This window comes from Orcinus orca, chromosome 8 (assembly GCF_937001465.1).
Source record: "Orcinus orca chromosome 8, mOrcOrc1.1, whole genome shotgun sequence".
NCBI lineage: Eukaryota > Metazoa > Chordata > Mammalia > Artiodactyla > Delphinidae > Orcinus > Orcinus orca.
In genome coordinates, this window is record NC_064566.1 from 52,281,435 (window position 1) to 52,298,490 (window position 17,056).

The 17,056-nt window shown below is 38.6% G+C and overlaps 1 protein-coding gene across 1 annotated transcript in view; it reads left to right on the forward strand.

The window, feature by feature from the left end:
• Positions 1–254: 254 nt before the first annotated feature.
• RNF169 (ring finger protein 169) overlaps positions 255–17,056 on the forward strand; it is an 86,086-nt gene continuing 69,284 nt past the window's right edge. The window contains exon 1 of the mRNA XM_004279793.4: positions 255–788. Coding sequence (XP_004279841.1) covers positions 287–788 — 502 coding nt within the window. The 5' untranslated portion in view covers positions 255–286. The remainder of the gene's footprint in view (positions 789–17,056) is intronic.

Consider the following 17,056-nt stretch of genomic DNA (forward strand, 5'->3'; position numbering starts at 1 on the left):
TAAAGTTTAATATCGATCAGTTTCCAAATAAATCCCCTCAGTCCTCAACTTAATTTGGCCCACTAAGAGGAAATCGCAAAGAGTAGAAGGCGAGGCCGAAGACCAGATATATAAAGGATAACTAATAAATATTAATGAGGTTTCACCTCACGCCAACCATGTCCCGAGAGACCCTCTTCTGGAGCCCCGCCCCTCATGAATATGTATATAGCGGTGCCCGCCGCGCACTGCCCCGCCCTCTACTCTTCTCCCTCGCAACGGACTCTCCCTACAAACGGGAAACAAGATGGCGGCGGCAGGTCCGAGTACTCGGGCCTCTTCCGCGGCGGCAGCGGCAGCTCTGAATCGGCGGGGTCGGCGGGGCCGCTGTGACGAGATGGCGGCAGCCAAGACTGGGACCCCGGGCCCGGCCTCTGGCCCCGCGCTGCTGGTGTTGCCGCCGCCGTTGCTGCAGCCGCCGCCACCGCCGCGGCCGGAGGAGTCGGACTGCGCTGGGTGCCTGGAGACCCCGGGGGAAGCGGCGGCCCTGCCGTGCGGCCACTCGCTGTGCCGAGGCTGCGCCCAACGCGCCGCCGACGCGGCGGGCCCGGGTTGCCCGCGCTGCCGCGCCCGCGGCCCGGGCTGGGCCCGCCGTCGGGCCCGCGACAACTGGCAGCCCGACGCGGAGGTGCTGGGCGAGCGCGCCCGCCGCGGCCCACCCGAGCGCTGCCGCTCGCGTCGTGACGGGGGCGCGGCCGCCACGGGGCCCAGGCCCGAGCAGGAGACGCGCGGCGCGCCAGCGGAGCCAGGTGGAGTTTCCTCTCCTCCCCTTGGGGTCCGGAGCGAGGCCGCCGCGCCCCGGCCTGGCCTGGTTAGGGGGTGGAGGGTCCCAGGCCCTGGCCCTGCTCGAGCGGGTGTCGAGAGTTCTCGTGGGGTTGGAACCGGGCTTTGCCCAGGTGCAGTATGTGTTTCTGAATTTTGAACTTCGGGATGAAGTACGGGCACGATGGATTTGGAGTCAGAAGTTTGAAGGGAGCCATAGTATTTCTTGGAACAAGTTAGGGCCAGGTTGGAATTGGTGAGTGGAGGAGGGTACCGAACTTTGTAGGGGCAGTGGAGGATCCGAGAAGTGCTTGATTTAGTGTTGGGTGAAGAGCTTGGGGTTGAATTGCTTGTAAAGATGTGATCCCTGGGCCTGAATGGGTCAATGAGAGGTGTGGCATATACGGAGTTTGAGGGGCAGATTAGATTGATTTTGAGGATGCGAAGGGAGCTTTTCAGACTTGAGCGTCTGAGTTTACATGTGCAGTTTTCACAAAATCTTGAAAAACGCAAGAGCCTGGCACGTAGAGAAGACGTAATAAATGATGGCTATTTATATTTATAATAACTAATAATAAGCTCCAGCAGTGCTCTGCAAAAAAAGATGGATGGGGTTTAAAAGTTCTGGAAGCGGAGATTGGTTGGCGGGGGCTGCTTCTATCTCGATGGCAGTAGGTTTCCTACTATTTTCCTGGCAATTAGGAGTCCGTTGAAGGACTGTTGTCTACAACTTCTTTGCCTTTCCCCCGTCCCCCCCCCGCCCCCCCCCAGCAGCCTGCCACTCTTTGGTGCTGAGCTTGACATAGAAAGTGCCTGTTGAAAACATAAAACAAAACTGTTATAACTTGGGACTCTTTGAGACACACCCAGTCAACACAACAGCTAGAGTTCTTTGATAAAAGCTTACCTAGGAAGAGATTTTTCAAGAAACATAATTAGGAAAGGACAGATATTTGCACCTTTTGTGTTGGGAATTCTGCCATGTGCTATTTTCGGTAGGGAAAAGGGGACATTGCTTGTGTATGAAAGTGCAGTCACTAGAAACTACAGGTTCCAGAATGCAGTCTGTTTTGATTCAAGCAGTCAGACATCTGCCACTGTCCTAGGATACCTTATTTTTATTTCTGTCTTACTTTCTGTGTTCCTCGTTATTCCTTTTAAGCTTCATAGCATCCTTATGAGATAGGTACTTTTATTTCCATTTTATAGATGGAACTGAGGCCAAGAGAGGTTAAGTAAGTTGCCCAAGGATGAAAACCCAGTTCCACCTGATTCCTGCTCAGAAAAGGGATGAAGCCCTCCCCAAACATCATCTATGCTATTTAATTTGCTTCAAATTCTGAGATTATGGGAAAAAAAATTAAGACAGCATTTTTCTGGTCTCCATACTAGTACTATTGATTGTATGGTCACGTAGGATACAAATTTCTATTTCCGAAGCCTGTACTCCTTTGTGGAATATCAGGTCTGAGATTTGAACCATGAGAGGGTGTATGACTTGATGATTTGTGCAAACTTTTTCCTTGAAGAAATTTGTGTATCAGTGATTAAGAAAAACAATATAAAATGAGATTTCAAATTAGGCTCTGTTGAGTCACTGAATATCCACCAATTACTTTATATGTTTGTATGAGGACCATTATGAAAAATATTTTTCCTTAAGTGTTCTTATTGTTGGATCATTGAGTGTATATAATTACATGCTTGTTAAGTCAAAACATTATAGAAGAGTATTGCTGAACAGGGTTTGGGAATAAACCCTGTTTATCTTCTAGCTTTAGCAAGTTGTCTAGACCTCTTGAGTTTATATGCAATATTTTTTAATTTAAAACTTTAATAGGCAATTCACATAATTCAAACAAAAATATAAGAAAGTATACAATGAAAAGGTTCCTCCTACTCCTTTCTTCATTTCCCATTTTCACCAAAGATTCATGTTGATTCTTCCACAGTTTCGTTATGCTTATACATGGAAATTCAAATATATTTATTTTATTTTTTGATCTTTTTACATAAAAGGTTATATGTTATATGCACTGGTGCTTTTTTTCATATAACAATACATGATGGATATCTTTTCATATCAGTACATAGAAGGTTTCTTCATTGTACTTATAGTTACAAGGAATTTCATTGAATGGATGTAACATAATTTACTTAATCATCTATTGATGGATATTTAGGTTGTTTCCAGTCTTTTGCCATTATGAATTATTGTTTATAAAATTGTTTTACAATGTATATGTACGTTTTTATGAATAGTTCACCTGTAGCTTTCACCAGATTCTCCAAGTGTTGCAAAAAAAAAAGGTTAAGAACTTTTGTTTTAACCCAGTTCCCTCATTCTACTGAAGAGAGAACTGAGGCCCAGAACAGAGAAGAGAGTGACCAGGTCATTGTGGGTTAGTAGCAGATAACAAGGGCTGAAAGGCTAACCCTTAAATAAGGGCTAAAACATAACCTAATTCACAGTTAAATGTTCATGATGGTTTGTAATAGACAGTAAAAATACCAGTTTCATAATAATTACATCACACTTTTATTAGTGGGAAACAGCAACAAAATTAGCAATTTTAGGTTAATACAGAAGTATATTGCTTAGCAGTATTCTTTTGGCATAATTAGGTCAATTGATAAAAGAAATGGCAGACCTGCTTTATAAAACTGGAAATAAAATTTTGTAGTAAATTCACTGGTATTTAAGTGAAATTCTTAACTTTTTTTTTTTTTTTTTTTTTAAATTTCTTGAAGTCCCATGGCTCTTTTGGAATTGAATTGAATTGAATTTTGGAATTTTTTTTGAAAAAAGTGCAAGAGTTTGTGTGTGTTGAAAATTTTGGTTGTGCTGGTGATATTTTTGTTTTTTGTCAGCTTCTCAAGATTTAAAGTTCAGAACCTTAATAACGTCTGTATTAAGTGTTTTATTTTATTCTTACATACACTGTCAATTTGCTTTTGGATACAGTATCAGTTAATTTGTGCAGCAGTGTGTGTTGAAGGTTAAGTCAGTGATCATTTCAAGATGAACCTAGACTTCAACTGTATGTTCTATGAGGATCTGCAGCTCATTGTATGTATTGACATATTAAGTATTTGGACCATATTGAGCAATATTAAGCAAGTATGTAATGAGTGCCTACTCTGTGGCAGACACTGTTCTAGATCCTTGGGTGACATCAGTGAATAAAATAGTCAAAGATCCCTCCCTCTTAGAGCTTATATTCTAAATTTAGAAACAGTCCTGGTCCATTGATTTTTAAAAAAGAAGATTTACCATACAGACATACATAGGTAGATTTGCAAATATAAGAACATTTAAGCCTCATTGATAAGAATTTTTTTTAATTAATTAATTAATTAACTTATTTTTGGCTGCGTTGGGTCTTCGTTGCTGTGCGGGTTTTCTCTAGTTGCAGCGAGCGGGGGCTACTCTTCATTGCGGTGCGTGGGCTTCTCATTGCGTGACTTCTATTGTTGTCGAGCGCGGGCTCTAGGCGCGCTGTCTTCAGTAGTTATGGTGCAGGGGCTTAGGTGCTCCACATGTGGGATCTTCCTGGACCAGGACTTGGACCCGTGTCCCCCTACACTGGCAGGCGGATTATTAACCACTGTGCCACCAGGGAAGTCCCAAGCCTCATTGATAATAATTAATTTTAAGAATTCATTTAGTCTTTTGAAATCAAGGATGATCATTCTAAATTATGCTGCCTTTGAACTTGAAACCAGGACCTTTTAAGGACAGTTCTTTGTCCTTTTACCATGGATAATAATTGAAGAGAAAAGCTAGACAAAGGCTGATGAATCTTTAAGTTGGCAGTTTAATTTTTTTTCTATTTGTAGTGTTAAAAGTGCATTTCAAAAATTGAATAATTCAAAAAAATTGAATAGTGCCCCATTTATTCCTTCCCTTTATCCCACCCCAACCTCCCTGTTCATTTAGGGTTGACATTTATCCATTAAAAAAATTTCTTCTTTCTGTGAAAAACAAGTAGTTCTGGTTTATTACTCAGTTGGCAGACAATGTTTGTTATGTGTGCAAACCTAAATTGCATGTAGGACTAGTGAATAATGAAATCATATGATTGTAGTGTAAAAGGACAGGAATTTCCCTTGTCTGAAGGGATTTGTCTTAAAATGTATAAAATGACTCAACTTTTTATCCTAGTAACACATATTCCAGAATTTGAGTGTCCTTATGTGTTTTACTAATGTGGAAATATTTGCCTTGTGTTTTTTAAAACTCAGGATGAGATTACCTTATAAACTAAGCCTTAATTACCATTGACAGAATAGCTCCATTCTGTAGAATTTGGGATTGAGCAGCAGGAATTTAGGTGTTATTTGTTTTCCATTCATGTTTCTACTCCCTGTCTAATTTCCATTTAATCTTAGAAGACTTGACTGCCTTGAATTCATTTGAATCTGAGTTTGCTTTAGTGTAGGATGTAGGATATGTTTGTCAAATTTCATTCCACTATTTCAGTGAGCATTTAGGGCACACACTTGTGTAAGAGAATACAATAAAAAAGATGGGTAAGTCATGGTTCCTGTCCTTTAAGATTCCACAGTCTTGTTGGGGAAACACACCTTATCAAATAATATACAAAGTGTAAGTGAGGTAAATGCATAATGCCAAGAAGAATAGAACAGTGGGATAACTGACAGTCTTTTGAGGAAACTTGAGGAAGGCATTTGCGCTGTGTTTTGTTAAAAGAATAGGAGTTCACCAGGTGAGGGAAGAGGAGATGGCCATTCCTGGCAAAAGAACCTGCACATACAAAGGCATGAAGGCATTTGGCATATTCAGAGACAGACAGGAAGTTAAATATAGATGGAATGTGGGGCTGGAGTGGGGAAGGAGGAGAGAAGAGACTACAGAAGTTTGATCATGAAGGTCATGGTATGTCATGCTGAAGGAATTTGGGACTTTATCCTATAGACAGTGTGGAGCCCTTAAAAATATTTAAGTAATGGAATGATACTGTCATAATGTGCTTTAGAAAGACAGTATTGGTTGGAGTGTGGAGGAAAGATGTGAATAGAAACTGGAGGAAGGGAGTCTAGTTAGGGGACTGTTTTAGTAGTTCAGACAAGAGGTGAAGACGGGCTGGACTAATGCAGTGACTGTGGGGATGTTTCCTTTAGTTATTCATTAATTTAGTAACCATCTGAGTTGAGGGCCTTCTGTGTGCTAGGCACTGGGGCTGCAAATAGAAATAAAGCATAATTCTGTCTCTTAAGGTCAGTGTAGTTGAGAAGATTGCTATATAAATGTGTAACTGGAATGTGGGGTAATAAATGCAATAACTGTAACGCAAGATATAATTGTAGAACGCAGTATGGTATATATTAATTGAGCAAGTTAATGGAGCAGGATCTGGAGACAGACTATCTGTGTTCAAATTCCAGGTCTGCCATTTATAGCTGTTTGTCTTTGGGCACATTGCTTAATTTCTCTGTACCTTAGTTTCCTCATTTTGAAAATGGGGATAGTAGTGGTAGCAAAATCATAAGGTTGTTGTTAAGACTGAATGAGTTATTAGCATATAAAGAGCTCAACAAATGTTAGCTCTTTTCACAAAAAAAGAGAACCCAGCTTGGATGGGTCAGGAGTGGCTTCCTGGAAAGGCAGACACTTGACCATGAGTATTCAGTAGGCAGATGAAGGGAGGATAAAACTGAGGGAAATAAGTACTTTTAAAAACATAGGAGTATGAAACAAAAGGAGAGTTCTAGGGATTGCAAATATGGGTAGTTGGAGCATAGAGTACATGTGGGAGAGTGGAAGGAGGCAGAATTGCAGAAATAAGCAGTTACTGGATAATAGTGGACTTTGAATGCCATGCTAAGAAGGGGGGATCCACTGAAGAGTTTGAAAGAGGAGTACATCTTTGCACTCTAGAGAGATCACTCCTATAGGGGTAATGTAGCAAATGGATTGGAGATCCCAGATTTCTTTTAGCAAGATGGCTAACTTATCTTAGCTAAAGACTCTGTTGCTACAAATATCCAGAAAAGCTGGATGATAAACAACAGTTCTTTGAAATGCATTTCTGAGCTTGCAGGAAAGACAGGAAGATCTCTAGATTCCCAAAACAAAAATGGAACTAAAACCCAAAACTTCATTAAGAACTTGAGTTCATGCTGTGACAAAGATGAAGGAATTGAGTGAGGGGTTGTTTCTGGTTTTTTTATTCCTAGTGATTGAGTTTTAACTGTGGAAAAAGGAACCAAAACCAAGACTTTTGCATCAGGCTGGGATTCCTGATGTGCTGCATCCTAGGTGAAAGGGTGGGCTAGAGAAAAATCTTCCCACTGACACAAGGAAATAAGAAATCTTGTCTTGGTTTGCCTGGACTCTATACAAAGAGGAAATGGAAAAAAAGCTTCCCTGAGAAATTGAAGCACAAGACCTATGCCTTGCTCATATTTGCGACCTGAGTCGCAATATCAGGTATCCCCATGCTAGGAAATTAATATAAAAGCTGGCTCCAAGCTAGTGATACCACTGGGCCACCTGGAGAAAGGAAAAACAAGACTTGAAGGGGTACTGTCATATCTCAGGCCACAAGGAATTCTCACAGAAGAAATAAACCCCACAGAAGATGAATTTATAATTAAAAGTGACACACAAGGAAACAATTTTCTACCACAAATGAGAGTCAGCAGATATTACAAGCAGGAGGATTACAGCTCTAAGAACTGGGATAGTAGAATGGCAGTTTGAAAGGTAATTTAAAGTAGCATATTTTAAGTGACTAAAGACATTAAACAAGTAATTGACATCCCAATAAATGAATAAGACGTGAAACATACATTTGGAAAAGAACTAAACATAATGAAAAATAGAGAGGTTAAAAAAATGCTCAGTAGGGCTTCCCTGGTGGCGCAGTGGTTGAGAGTCCGCCTGCCGGTGCAGGGGACACGGGTTTGTGCCCCAGTCCGGGAGGATCCCACATGCCGCGGAGCGGCTGGGCCCGTGAGCCATGGCTGCTGAGCCTGTGCGTCCGGAGCCTATGCTCCGCAACGGGAGAGGCCACAACAGTGAGAGGCCCGCATACAGCAAAAAAAAAAAAAAAAAAAAAAAAAGCTCAGTAAGTAAGTGATAGTTTACACAGATGAAGAGAAAGTAGTAAGCTGGGAGTTAGATATAAGGAAATCCTGAGAATGCAGAACAGTAAGATGAAGGAAAATATGAAAGAGGTGGAGAAATGAAAGACTAAGCAAGAAGACACAACATCTAATAGCAGTTCCAGAAGGAGAAAAATAAAATGAGGGAAACATGGAATTTGAAGAGATGACATGAGAATTTTTTGGAATTAATTTAAAAAGACATGAATTTTTAGGTTTAAGCTCATGAGGGCCTAGCAAGAATTAAATGAGCAAACCAAAAACAAACCCCACAACTAAATACATTGCAATGAAACTGCAGAACACCAAAGACACTTTTATAAGCAACCAGAAAGGAAAGGCAAAGGAGCAAGAATCAGACTGAGAGCAGATGTCTCTTAATAAGAGAGGGCAGAAGAAACTTGAATAATATCTTCCTAGTGCTGAGAGAGATCAGAATTTCATACTCAGTTATCATTCAAGAGTGAAGGCAAAATAAAAGTATTTTCAGATGAACAAAAATATGGAGAATTTACCACACTGTTTCTGAAAGAACTATTACATGAAAGAATGCACTTCTGCAAGAAAGAAAGGTAACTTAGGGGAGCGAGAAGGATACAAGAAATCATGATAGGGACTTCCCTGGTGGCTCAGTGGTTAAGAATCCGCCTGCCAATGCAGGGGACACAGGTTCGAGCCCTGGTCCAGGAAGATCCCACATGCTGCAGAGCAACTAAGCCCGTGCACTGCAACTACTGAGCTTGTGCTCTGGACCCATGAGCCACAACTACTGAGTCTATGTGCCACAACTACTGAAGCCCGCATGCCCAGAGCCCATGCTCTGCAACAAGAGAAGCCACTGCAATGAGAAGCCCGTACACTGCAACAAAGAGTAGCCCCCGCTCTCTACAACTGAAGAAAGCCCACGCGCAGCAACGAAGACTCAATGCAGCCAAAAATAAATAAATTAGTTAAAAAAAAAAAGAAATCATGATGAGCAAAGAAATTGGCTCGGTAAACGAAGAATTGACTGTATAAAACAAAAATAATTATGACTGATTTGTTGGGGCTAAAACCAAAGTGGAACTAAAATATCAGATGAGGATAAAATGTAAGCTGGGAGGGAAAATGACCAGCATTAAAGAGTTATATATAGTTCAGAAGGAGGATAGAGATATTAATTAACTTTAAGCTTTCAGTCAGATGCATATTAAAAATTGAAGGATAACCACTAAAAGAAAAGAAATGCAATGTATAACTTGATCTACTATGTATATATAGAACCATACACTTCCCAAATTAGAGAATATACATTCTTTTTAATTAAAAGTGAAATTTTTATGTAATTTTATGTAATTTATGTAATTAGGCACAAAGAAATTATCAACAAATACCAAAGCTTCATATATCAACTATGTTTTCTGACCCCAATACAATAAAATTAGAAATTAATAACAAATATAACTGATTCTCCTCACCTCCTATCCATGTTTGGAAATTTAAAAAGTAAAAGCAAAAAATAAACTAAAAATAAATGGATGAAGAACAAATTCATGGAAACTGGAAAATATTTAGAATTAAATAACAGTGGAAACACTATATGTCAAAATCTGTGGAATACAGCAAAGCAGTACTAAGAGGAAAAATTTTTTTCATCTTTATTGGAGTATAATTGCTTTACAGTGTTGTGTTAGTTTCTGCTGTACAACGAAGTAAATCAGCTATATGTATACGTATATCCCCTTATCCCCTCCCTCTAGCGTCTCCCTCCCACCCTCCCTATTCCACCCCTCTCGATGGTCCCAAAGCACCGAGCAGATCTCCCTGTGCTATGCAGCTGCTTCCCACTAGCTATCTACTTTACATTTGGTAGTGTATATATGTCAGTGCTACTCTCTCACTTCGTCCCAGCTTCCCCTTCCCCTCCTGTGTCCTCAAGTCCATTCTCTACGTCTGTGTCATTATTCCTGCCCTGCCACTAGGTTCATCAGTACCATATTTTTAGATTCCAATGTATGTGTTAGCATACGGTATTTGTTTTTTTCTTTCTGACTTACTTCACTCTGTATGATAGCCTCTAGGTCCATCCACCTCATTACAAATTACTCAATTTTGTTTCCTTTTTATGGCTGAGTAATATTCCATTGTATATATGTGCCACATCTTCTTTATCCATTCATCTGTTGATGGACATTTAGGTTGCTTCCATGTCCTGGCTATTGTAAATAGTGCTGCGATGAACATTGTGGTACATGTCTCTTTTTGAATTATGGTTTTCTCAGGGTATATGCCCAGTAATGGGATTGCTGGATCATATAGTAGTTCTATTTTTAGTTTTTTAAGGAACCACCATACTGTTCTCCATAGTGGCTGTATCAATTTACATTCCCACCAACAGTGCAGGAGGGTTCCCTTTTCTCCATACCCTCTCCAGCATTTACTGTTTCTAGATTTTTTGATGACGGCCATTCTGATTGGTGTGAGGTGATACCTCAATGTGGTTTTGATTTGCATTTCTCTAATGATTAGTGATGTTGAGCATCTTTTCATGTGTTTGTTGGCAATCTGTATGTCTTCTTTGGAGAAATGTCTATTTAGGTCTTCTGCCCATTTTTGGATTGGGTTGTTTGTTTTTTTGATATTGAGTTGCATGAGCTGCTTGTATATTTTGGAGATTAATCCTTTGTCAGTTGCTTCGTTTGCAAATATTTTCTCCCATTCTGAGGGTTGTCTTTTCATCTTGTTTATGGTTTCATTTGCTGTGCAAAAGCTTTGAAGTTTCATGAGGTCCCATTTGTTTATTTTTGTTTTTATTTCCATTACTCTAGGAGGTGGGTCAAAAAGGATCTTGCTGTGATTTATGTCATAGAGTGTTAATGCCTATATTTTCCTCTTAGAGTTTTATAGTGTCTGGCCTTACATTTAGGTCTTTAATCCATTTTGAGTTTATTTTTGTGTATGATGTTAGGAAGTGTTCTAATTTCATTCTTTTACATGTAGCTGTCCAGTGTTCCCAGCACCACTTATTGAAGAGGCTCTCTTTTCTCCATTGTATATTCTTGCCTCCTCTGTCAAAGATAAGTTGACCATATGTGAATGGGTTTATCTCTGGGCTTTCTATCCTGTTCCATTGAGCTATATTTCTGTTTTTGTGCCAGTACCATACTGTCTTGATTACTGTAGCTTTGTAGTGTAGTCTGAAGTCTGGGAGCCTGATTCCTTCAGCTCCATTTTTCTTTCTCAAGATTGCTTTGGCGATTCGGGGTCTTTTGTGTTTCCATACAAATTGTAAAATTTTTTGTTCTTATTCTGTGAAAAATGCCATTGGTAATTTAATGGGGATTGCATTGAATCTGTAGATTGCTTTGGGTAGTAGAGTCATTTTCACACTGTTGATTCTTCCAATCCAAGAACATGGTATATCTCTCCATTTGTTTGTATCATCTTTGATTTCTTTCATCAGTGTCTTATAGTTTTCTGCATACAGGTCTTTTGCCTCCTTAGGTAGGTTTATTTTTAGGTATTTTATTCTTTTTGTTGCAGTGATAAATGGGAGTGTTTCCTTAATTTCCTAAGAGGAAAATTTAAGTGCCTATATCATATTTCATTGAATCTTAAGATGTCATCATTTGTGAGATGGACTATTACTTTCCAAATACAGTGCTTTCCTATCACTTAGACTTTGAAACTTTATGCTTACTGAAAGAACTCATATATATTTACTTAGATATAGATTTAGCATATCACTCATGCATATATTTATAAAAGGAAGGGAAGTAACAAATTAGTAGAATATTCCTGTGACTTCATATGCAGAGTTTGATTCTTCTAAATCACTTTCTGATGGAAGCACAGAGGTTTGTGTTTTTCTACATAGTATTGCTCACAATGTCATTGAGAGCATTGGTGATAGAACATTTCTTAAAAGAGTGCTCCACAGCTATCTCCAGCATTTTCTTTCAAACTGCTGGCACCCATCAAATTTTGATCCTGATGTTTTCTTGAACTGGCCAGCAGGTATCAACAAAAGGTTTTCAGATGAGACTCATAGTTCTTTGTCAGATGGTCTGTAATAGGTTTATTGACTAACATTGAGAAGTTCCAGTTGTCTAGTCATGCCACCAGGGATAACTGCCAAGTAACTACTACTTTTGCAAGCTTATTCTTTAATTGTTTATGTTCATACATAGATAAGCAATGACAGTTGCACCATCACTGCTTGCCCGACTGACGGTGATTGTAAGACTAATTGTAAGAAACATCCCAATTTCAGCAATATTAATATGAAAAAATTTATGTCCTAGAATCTGTAAGGTTTTTCAATAGACGAAAGCCTGAAAATTATTAAGTGGCCAACTGAAGAAGCTAGGAAAGTAACAGCAGATTAAACCCAGAGGAAGTAGAAGTTAGGAAAGAATAAAGATAAGAATAGAAATTAATGGAGTAGAAAACAGTGAAGAGGATTAATAAAACCAAAATCTAACTCATTGAAGATATTAATATAGGCTCTATGTTATAGACAAATCTCAGGCAAGATTGGTCAATGAAAAAGAAACACAAGAAAGCGTAAACAATGTTAGGAATGAAACAGGGAATATGACTATAGCTATGATAAGGATTTCTAAAACCCCATACATATTGAATATGGAAAACTTTATGCCCATGAATTTGGAAGATTGTGTAAAATAGTCGGTTTCCTAAAAAATACAACCTATTGCAGCTGAGTCAAGAATAAGTAGAAAATATTAATAGAAATGTAACTAAAAAAGAAATTGAATAGTAAAATCTACCCACTAAGTAATGTGTGGATGCAGTGAGCAAAATCCGGAATGTGGGAAATTACAGGACAGATGGCCCATTTTTTCCCCACAAATACGTGACGAAGAAGGGGAGAAAAGCAATACATAGAAGGGAAACCTGCAGATTAAAAGACAAAACCAATTTAAGCGTATGGACTAATTTGGATTCTGATTTGAAAAACTGTATAAAAATATTTGATAGGAATTTGAATACTGACTGGATATTTGTTGGTATTAAAGATTATTAAATTTTTAGTGTGAAATCTTTTTTCTGGTTACATATTTTAAAGAGTCCTTATTTTTAAGAGAGATGCTAAAATGTTTATAGGTAAGATGATATGGTGTCTGGGATTTCTTCAAAACAATTTACTCAAGGGGAGAGGGAACAAGTAAAGATTTGGGAAATAGATGAAATAAGATTGACAATGGGTTGACTGTTGAAGCTGGGTGATGGATATGTTGGGGTTCATTGTACTGGTGTCTCTAATAAATATGTGAGTCATTTTCATAGTAAAAAGCAGGAAAAAAAAATCTATCCATTAAAGGAACACAAGGCACAGATGGTTTTACAGGTTACCCAAATATTGAAGGATCGATAATCCTTGTGCAGACCATTCCAGGGAATAAAAAATGTTTCTAGACTCATTTTGGAGGGCTTTTACAACATGACATCAAAATCACACAAAGGCAGTATAAGAAAGGAAAAATATAGGCCAATAAATGTAGATTTTAGAAGTCCCAAGTGAAATCTGCACTAGTCTAGTAGTGTATTTTTTTTTAAAATCACAATCAAGTAGTATTTATTCCGGGAATGAGAGTTCAGTTTAACATTAAGAATCTAATGTAATTCACCATATTAATAAAGAGTAAAACCATATGATCATCTCAATAGATGCTCAAAATAGCATTTGACAGAATTTACCATTCATTTATTATTTTAAAAGCTAGAACACTTGGAATAGAAGGGAATTTTTTTTTAATTTAATTTTTTTTAGTGGAACTTGTCAATACGAATGATTAGTGGCCAAGAACACTGAACCAGGGTTAAATAGTTTAAAAAGTAATTAAGGGTCCAGTAACATGTCCTCATATACTTGAATTTGGTAGATGACAGGTGGCATTACAAATCAATGGGGCAAAAATATTTTCAGTTGTGGATAGTTAGCTAACCTTACAGAAAACAAGGAAAAATAGATCTTTACCTCACACCATACACGAAAGTTAATACCAGATCAATTAAAGGTCAAACTATAAAACTTAGAAAATACTAGGGGTATCTGTGAAAGTGGGATAGGAAGAATTCTTTAAACAAAAAATACAGAGTAAAGGAAAAGATTGATAATTTGGTCACATTAAAATCAAAACTTCTGTATGATAAAAGATAAAGTAGGGAGATGAACCACAGAATGTGAGAAAATACTTCCAATGTAATAACAAAAGATTAATGTCCAAAATATATGAAGAACTACAAATCACTATGACAGACACCTCATTAGAAAAATGGTGAGGGGATTTGAATAGACATTTCACAGAAGAGGGAAACTGAAAGGCCAATAAAACACCTGGAATGATTCTCAGTATCGTTAGTAGCTAGGGAAGAGATCTAGAATACCAAGGGAAGATTGAGCTAATACATGAACAGGGATATTTCTCCCATTCTGGTGACTCTGTACTCACTGCTGTCTAGTTCTGGACAATGTTAATTGTTTGAAATTTAAGTTTCTATTGAATTAAAATATTCTTCCCTAGTTTCAATATTCAGGTATTTAAAGACCATGATTTTTTCTATCTAACTTCTTAGGCTAAACTTCTCAAATTCATCTCTTTGGTCCTCTTTCTCCCTTTCCCAGATTTCTGGTCATACTACACTACTTACAGTTCTTATAATATAGTATGCTTTTTGAAACCTTTCTGACCTTTTGTCACCTATGATTATTCTGCCTGGAATATTCTCCCTGTTATCCTTCTGTCAGATTATACTCAGGTGAAACAAGTGCTCTGTGAATTTTTTTCTCAAATAGGAGTTGATTGCCTTCCTTTGTGACACCACATGAGTATGTGTATTCGTCATGTCACTGGATTTCAGTCCCTTGTTTGTGTGTCTGTCTCTGGCATTATACTGAACTCTTTGAGGTCAGGGACTATGTCTTTGGGTATTCAGCACTTAATATGGTACCTAGAATGTGTTAGATACTCAGTAAATGTTTAATAGAGGAAAAAGAGTCCTAAAAAAATCCTTAAAAAAAAGATTTTTGATTATATATAATGATTCCTTTATCCTTCTGTTCATCTTTAAATATGCCACTCAGAATTGACCCTCATGCTTTAAATAATGCCTGACCAGTGCAAAATGTAGTGAGGTTTACCATCTCTCCATCTGGATGCTAAATTCTTATTAATGCTGCCAAAGATTGCATTGGCCTTGCTCATCCTGTACGCAACAGAACTACAGATTCAGGATGAGCAACTCAGTTCTCAAAACAGAACTGAGCCAGTCTTCCTCATTACATGTGTGTACAATTAAATTTTTAAGCCTGAAGACAACTTATATCCAGTTTTGGTTTTTATTTTTCTAAATAGCAGTGGACATATTTTCTCTTTACTTCTGTTTTGCCATTTGTGTTTTGTCTAGTGTTTGGTTCTGTAAAACTATTATGATAAAACCTCAAATGATTGGACCCTGTTAATTTGTTGTTGACTTGGACTTTACTAAAGTTTACTTTTGGTTTCATTATAAAGAAAAGCTTTACAAATTGATCTTCTTTCAGACAACAAATTCTTTAAAAGATCTTAGTACAGAATGGTGCTGGTTTTAAAGCACTTTCTCATTGGTATATTCAACAAAAAAAAATTTAAGCCACTGTTTTATACTGAGACACATACCTAGAGATCATCCCAATAGGTTCAAGAAAATCTCCTAGTTTGGGGAATCAGAGGCAGAAACAAGTAATTATAACACAGGTAATAAATCCTACTACAATTGAGGTAAGTGCAGAATGTTGTGAGGACCTGCAGAAGGCTAATGTAATTCTCCCTGGGTTAAGTGAGAAACGCTTTGCAAAGGAGAGGGCACTAAACAGGGCTTTGAACTGATTATCATACAGTGAAAAAGAAAAAACATTGTGGGAAGAGGAAGTGGCATATGTAAAGAGACAGGGTCTGGCATATCTAGGAATAGTGATTATGTGTGAAGGCTGGGGAGGGGAGAGTATTGAGGGAATATGAGAAAATATGGCTGGGGTGGTAGACTGAGTCTTGTTTATAAATCTTGGAGGCAGAGGGAAGCCAATGAAAGTTATTAAGCAGGAGGATGATAGGGTCAGGTCTGCTTTATAAAGAACTAGGGAAGCAGTGTTGAAGATAGAAAGACAAAGAGTCTTAAGAGACAGGCCAGTTAGGCTACCATTTTAATGTGCACAGAATCTGTACCAAGAGGGTACTGGAGGATTAGATGAGATAAACATCCCTGTTAAGGTAGGTATTACTCCCATTTTATGGATGAAGAAACAGGCTTAGCAAGGATAAATACTGGTAGATACAAAGCCAGTGGGTAGTAGATTTGAATGCAGGTTGGTATGGTTCGAAATCCTACACTCTTTCTAATTTTGGTATCATTCCACTTTGTGGACTATTGTGGATGATTTTTCACCTCAAAAAGAGCAGAAATTAAGTCCAAAGGCTTTTGTCCAGGGTGGTGGTGGATATAGAGATGGGGACACCCACATGGTCTTGGTCTGCCTAGGCCTGCATGGCCTTTATCTCTGCAGCATTCCTGTACCTACATTTGCTTTTGTGACCTCCTTTATAGTGTGCCTCATGCTTGGACTGTGCTGAGCCAGTTTGGGCTGCCTTGCTGTGCCTGTTGTTTGGGCCATTTCTGGATTCAACAAGGAACCTTACACTTTGACTCTACTCTTGGTTAATACCTGCTTTTGCAAATTCTGTTGATCTCTACTCTCTTTGTCTTTTTCTAATCTAGATGTCTTAGTCAATTTGGGTTGTGATAACAGAATACCATGGATTGGGTGGCTTGTAAACAACAGAAATTTATTTATCACAGTCCTAGAGGGTGGCAAGTCAAAGATCAAGACTGGTAGATTCAGTGTCTCGTGAGGACCTGCCTCCTGGTCCTCACTTGGTGGAAGGGGCAGGGAGCTCTCTGGGGTCTCTCTCTTTTTTTTTTTTTAAACATCTTTATTGGAGTATAATTGCTTTACAATGGTGTGTTAGTTTCTGCTTTATAACAAAGTGAATCTGGGGTCTCTTTTATAAGCGCCCTAATCCCATTCATGAGAGCTTTGCCCTCATGACCTAATCACCTTTCCAAGACCCCACCACCAAATACC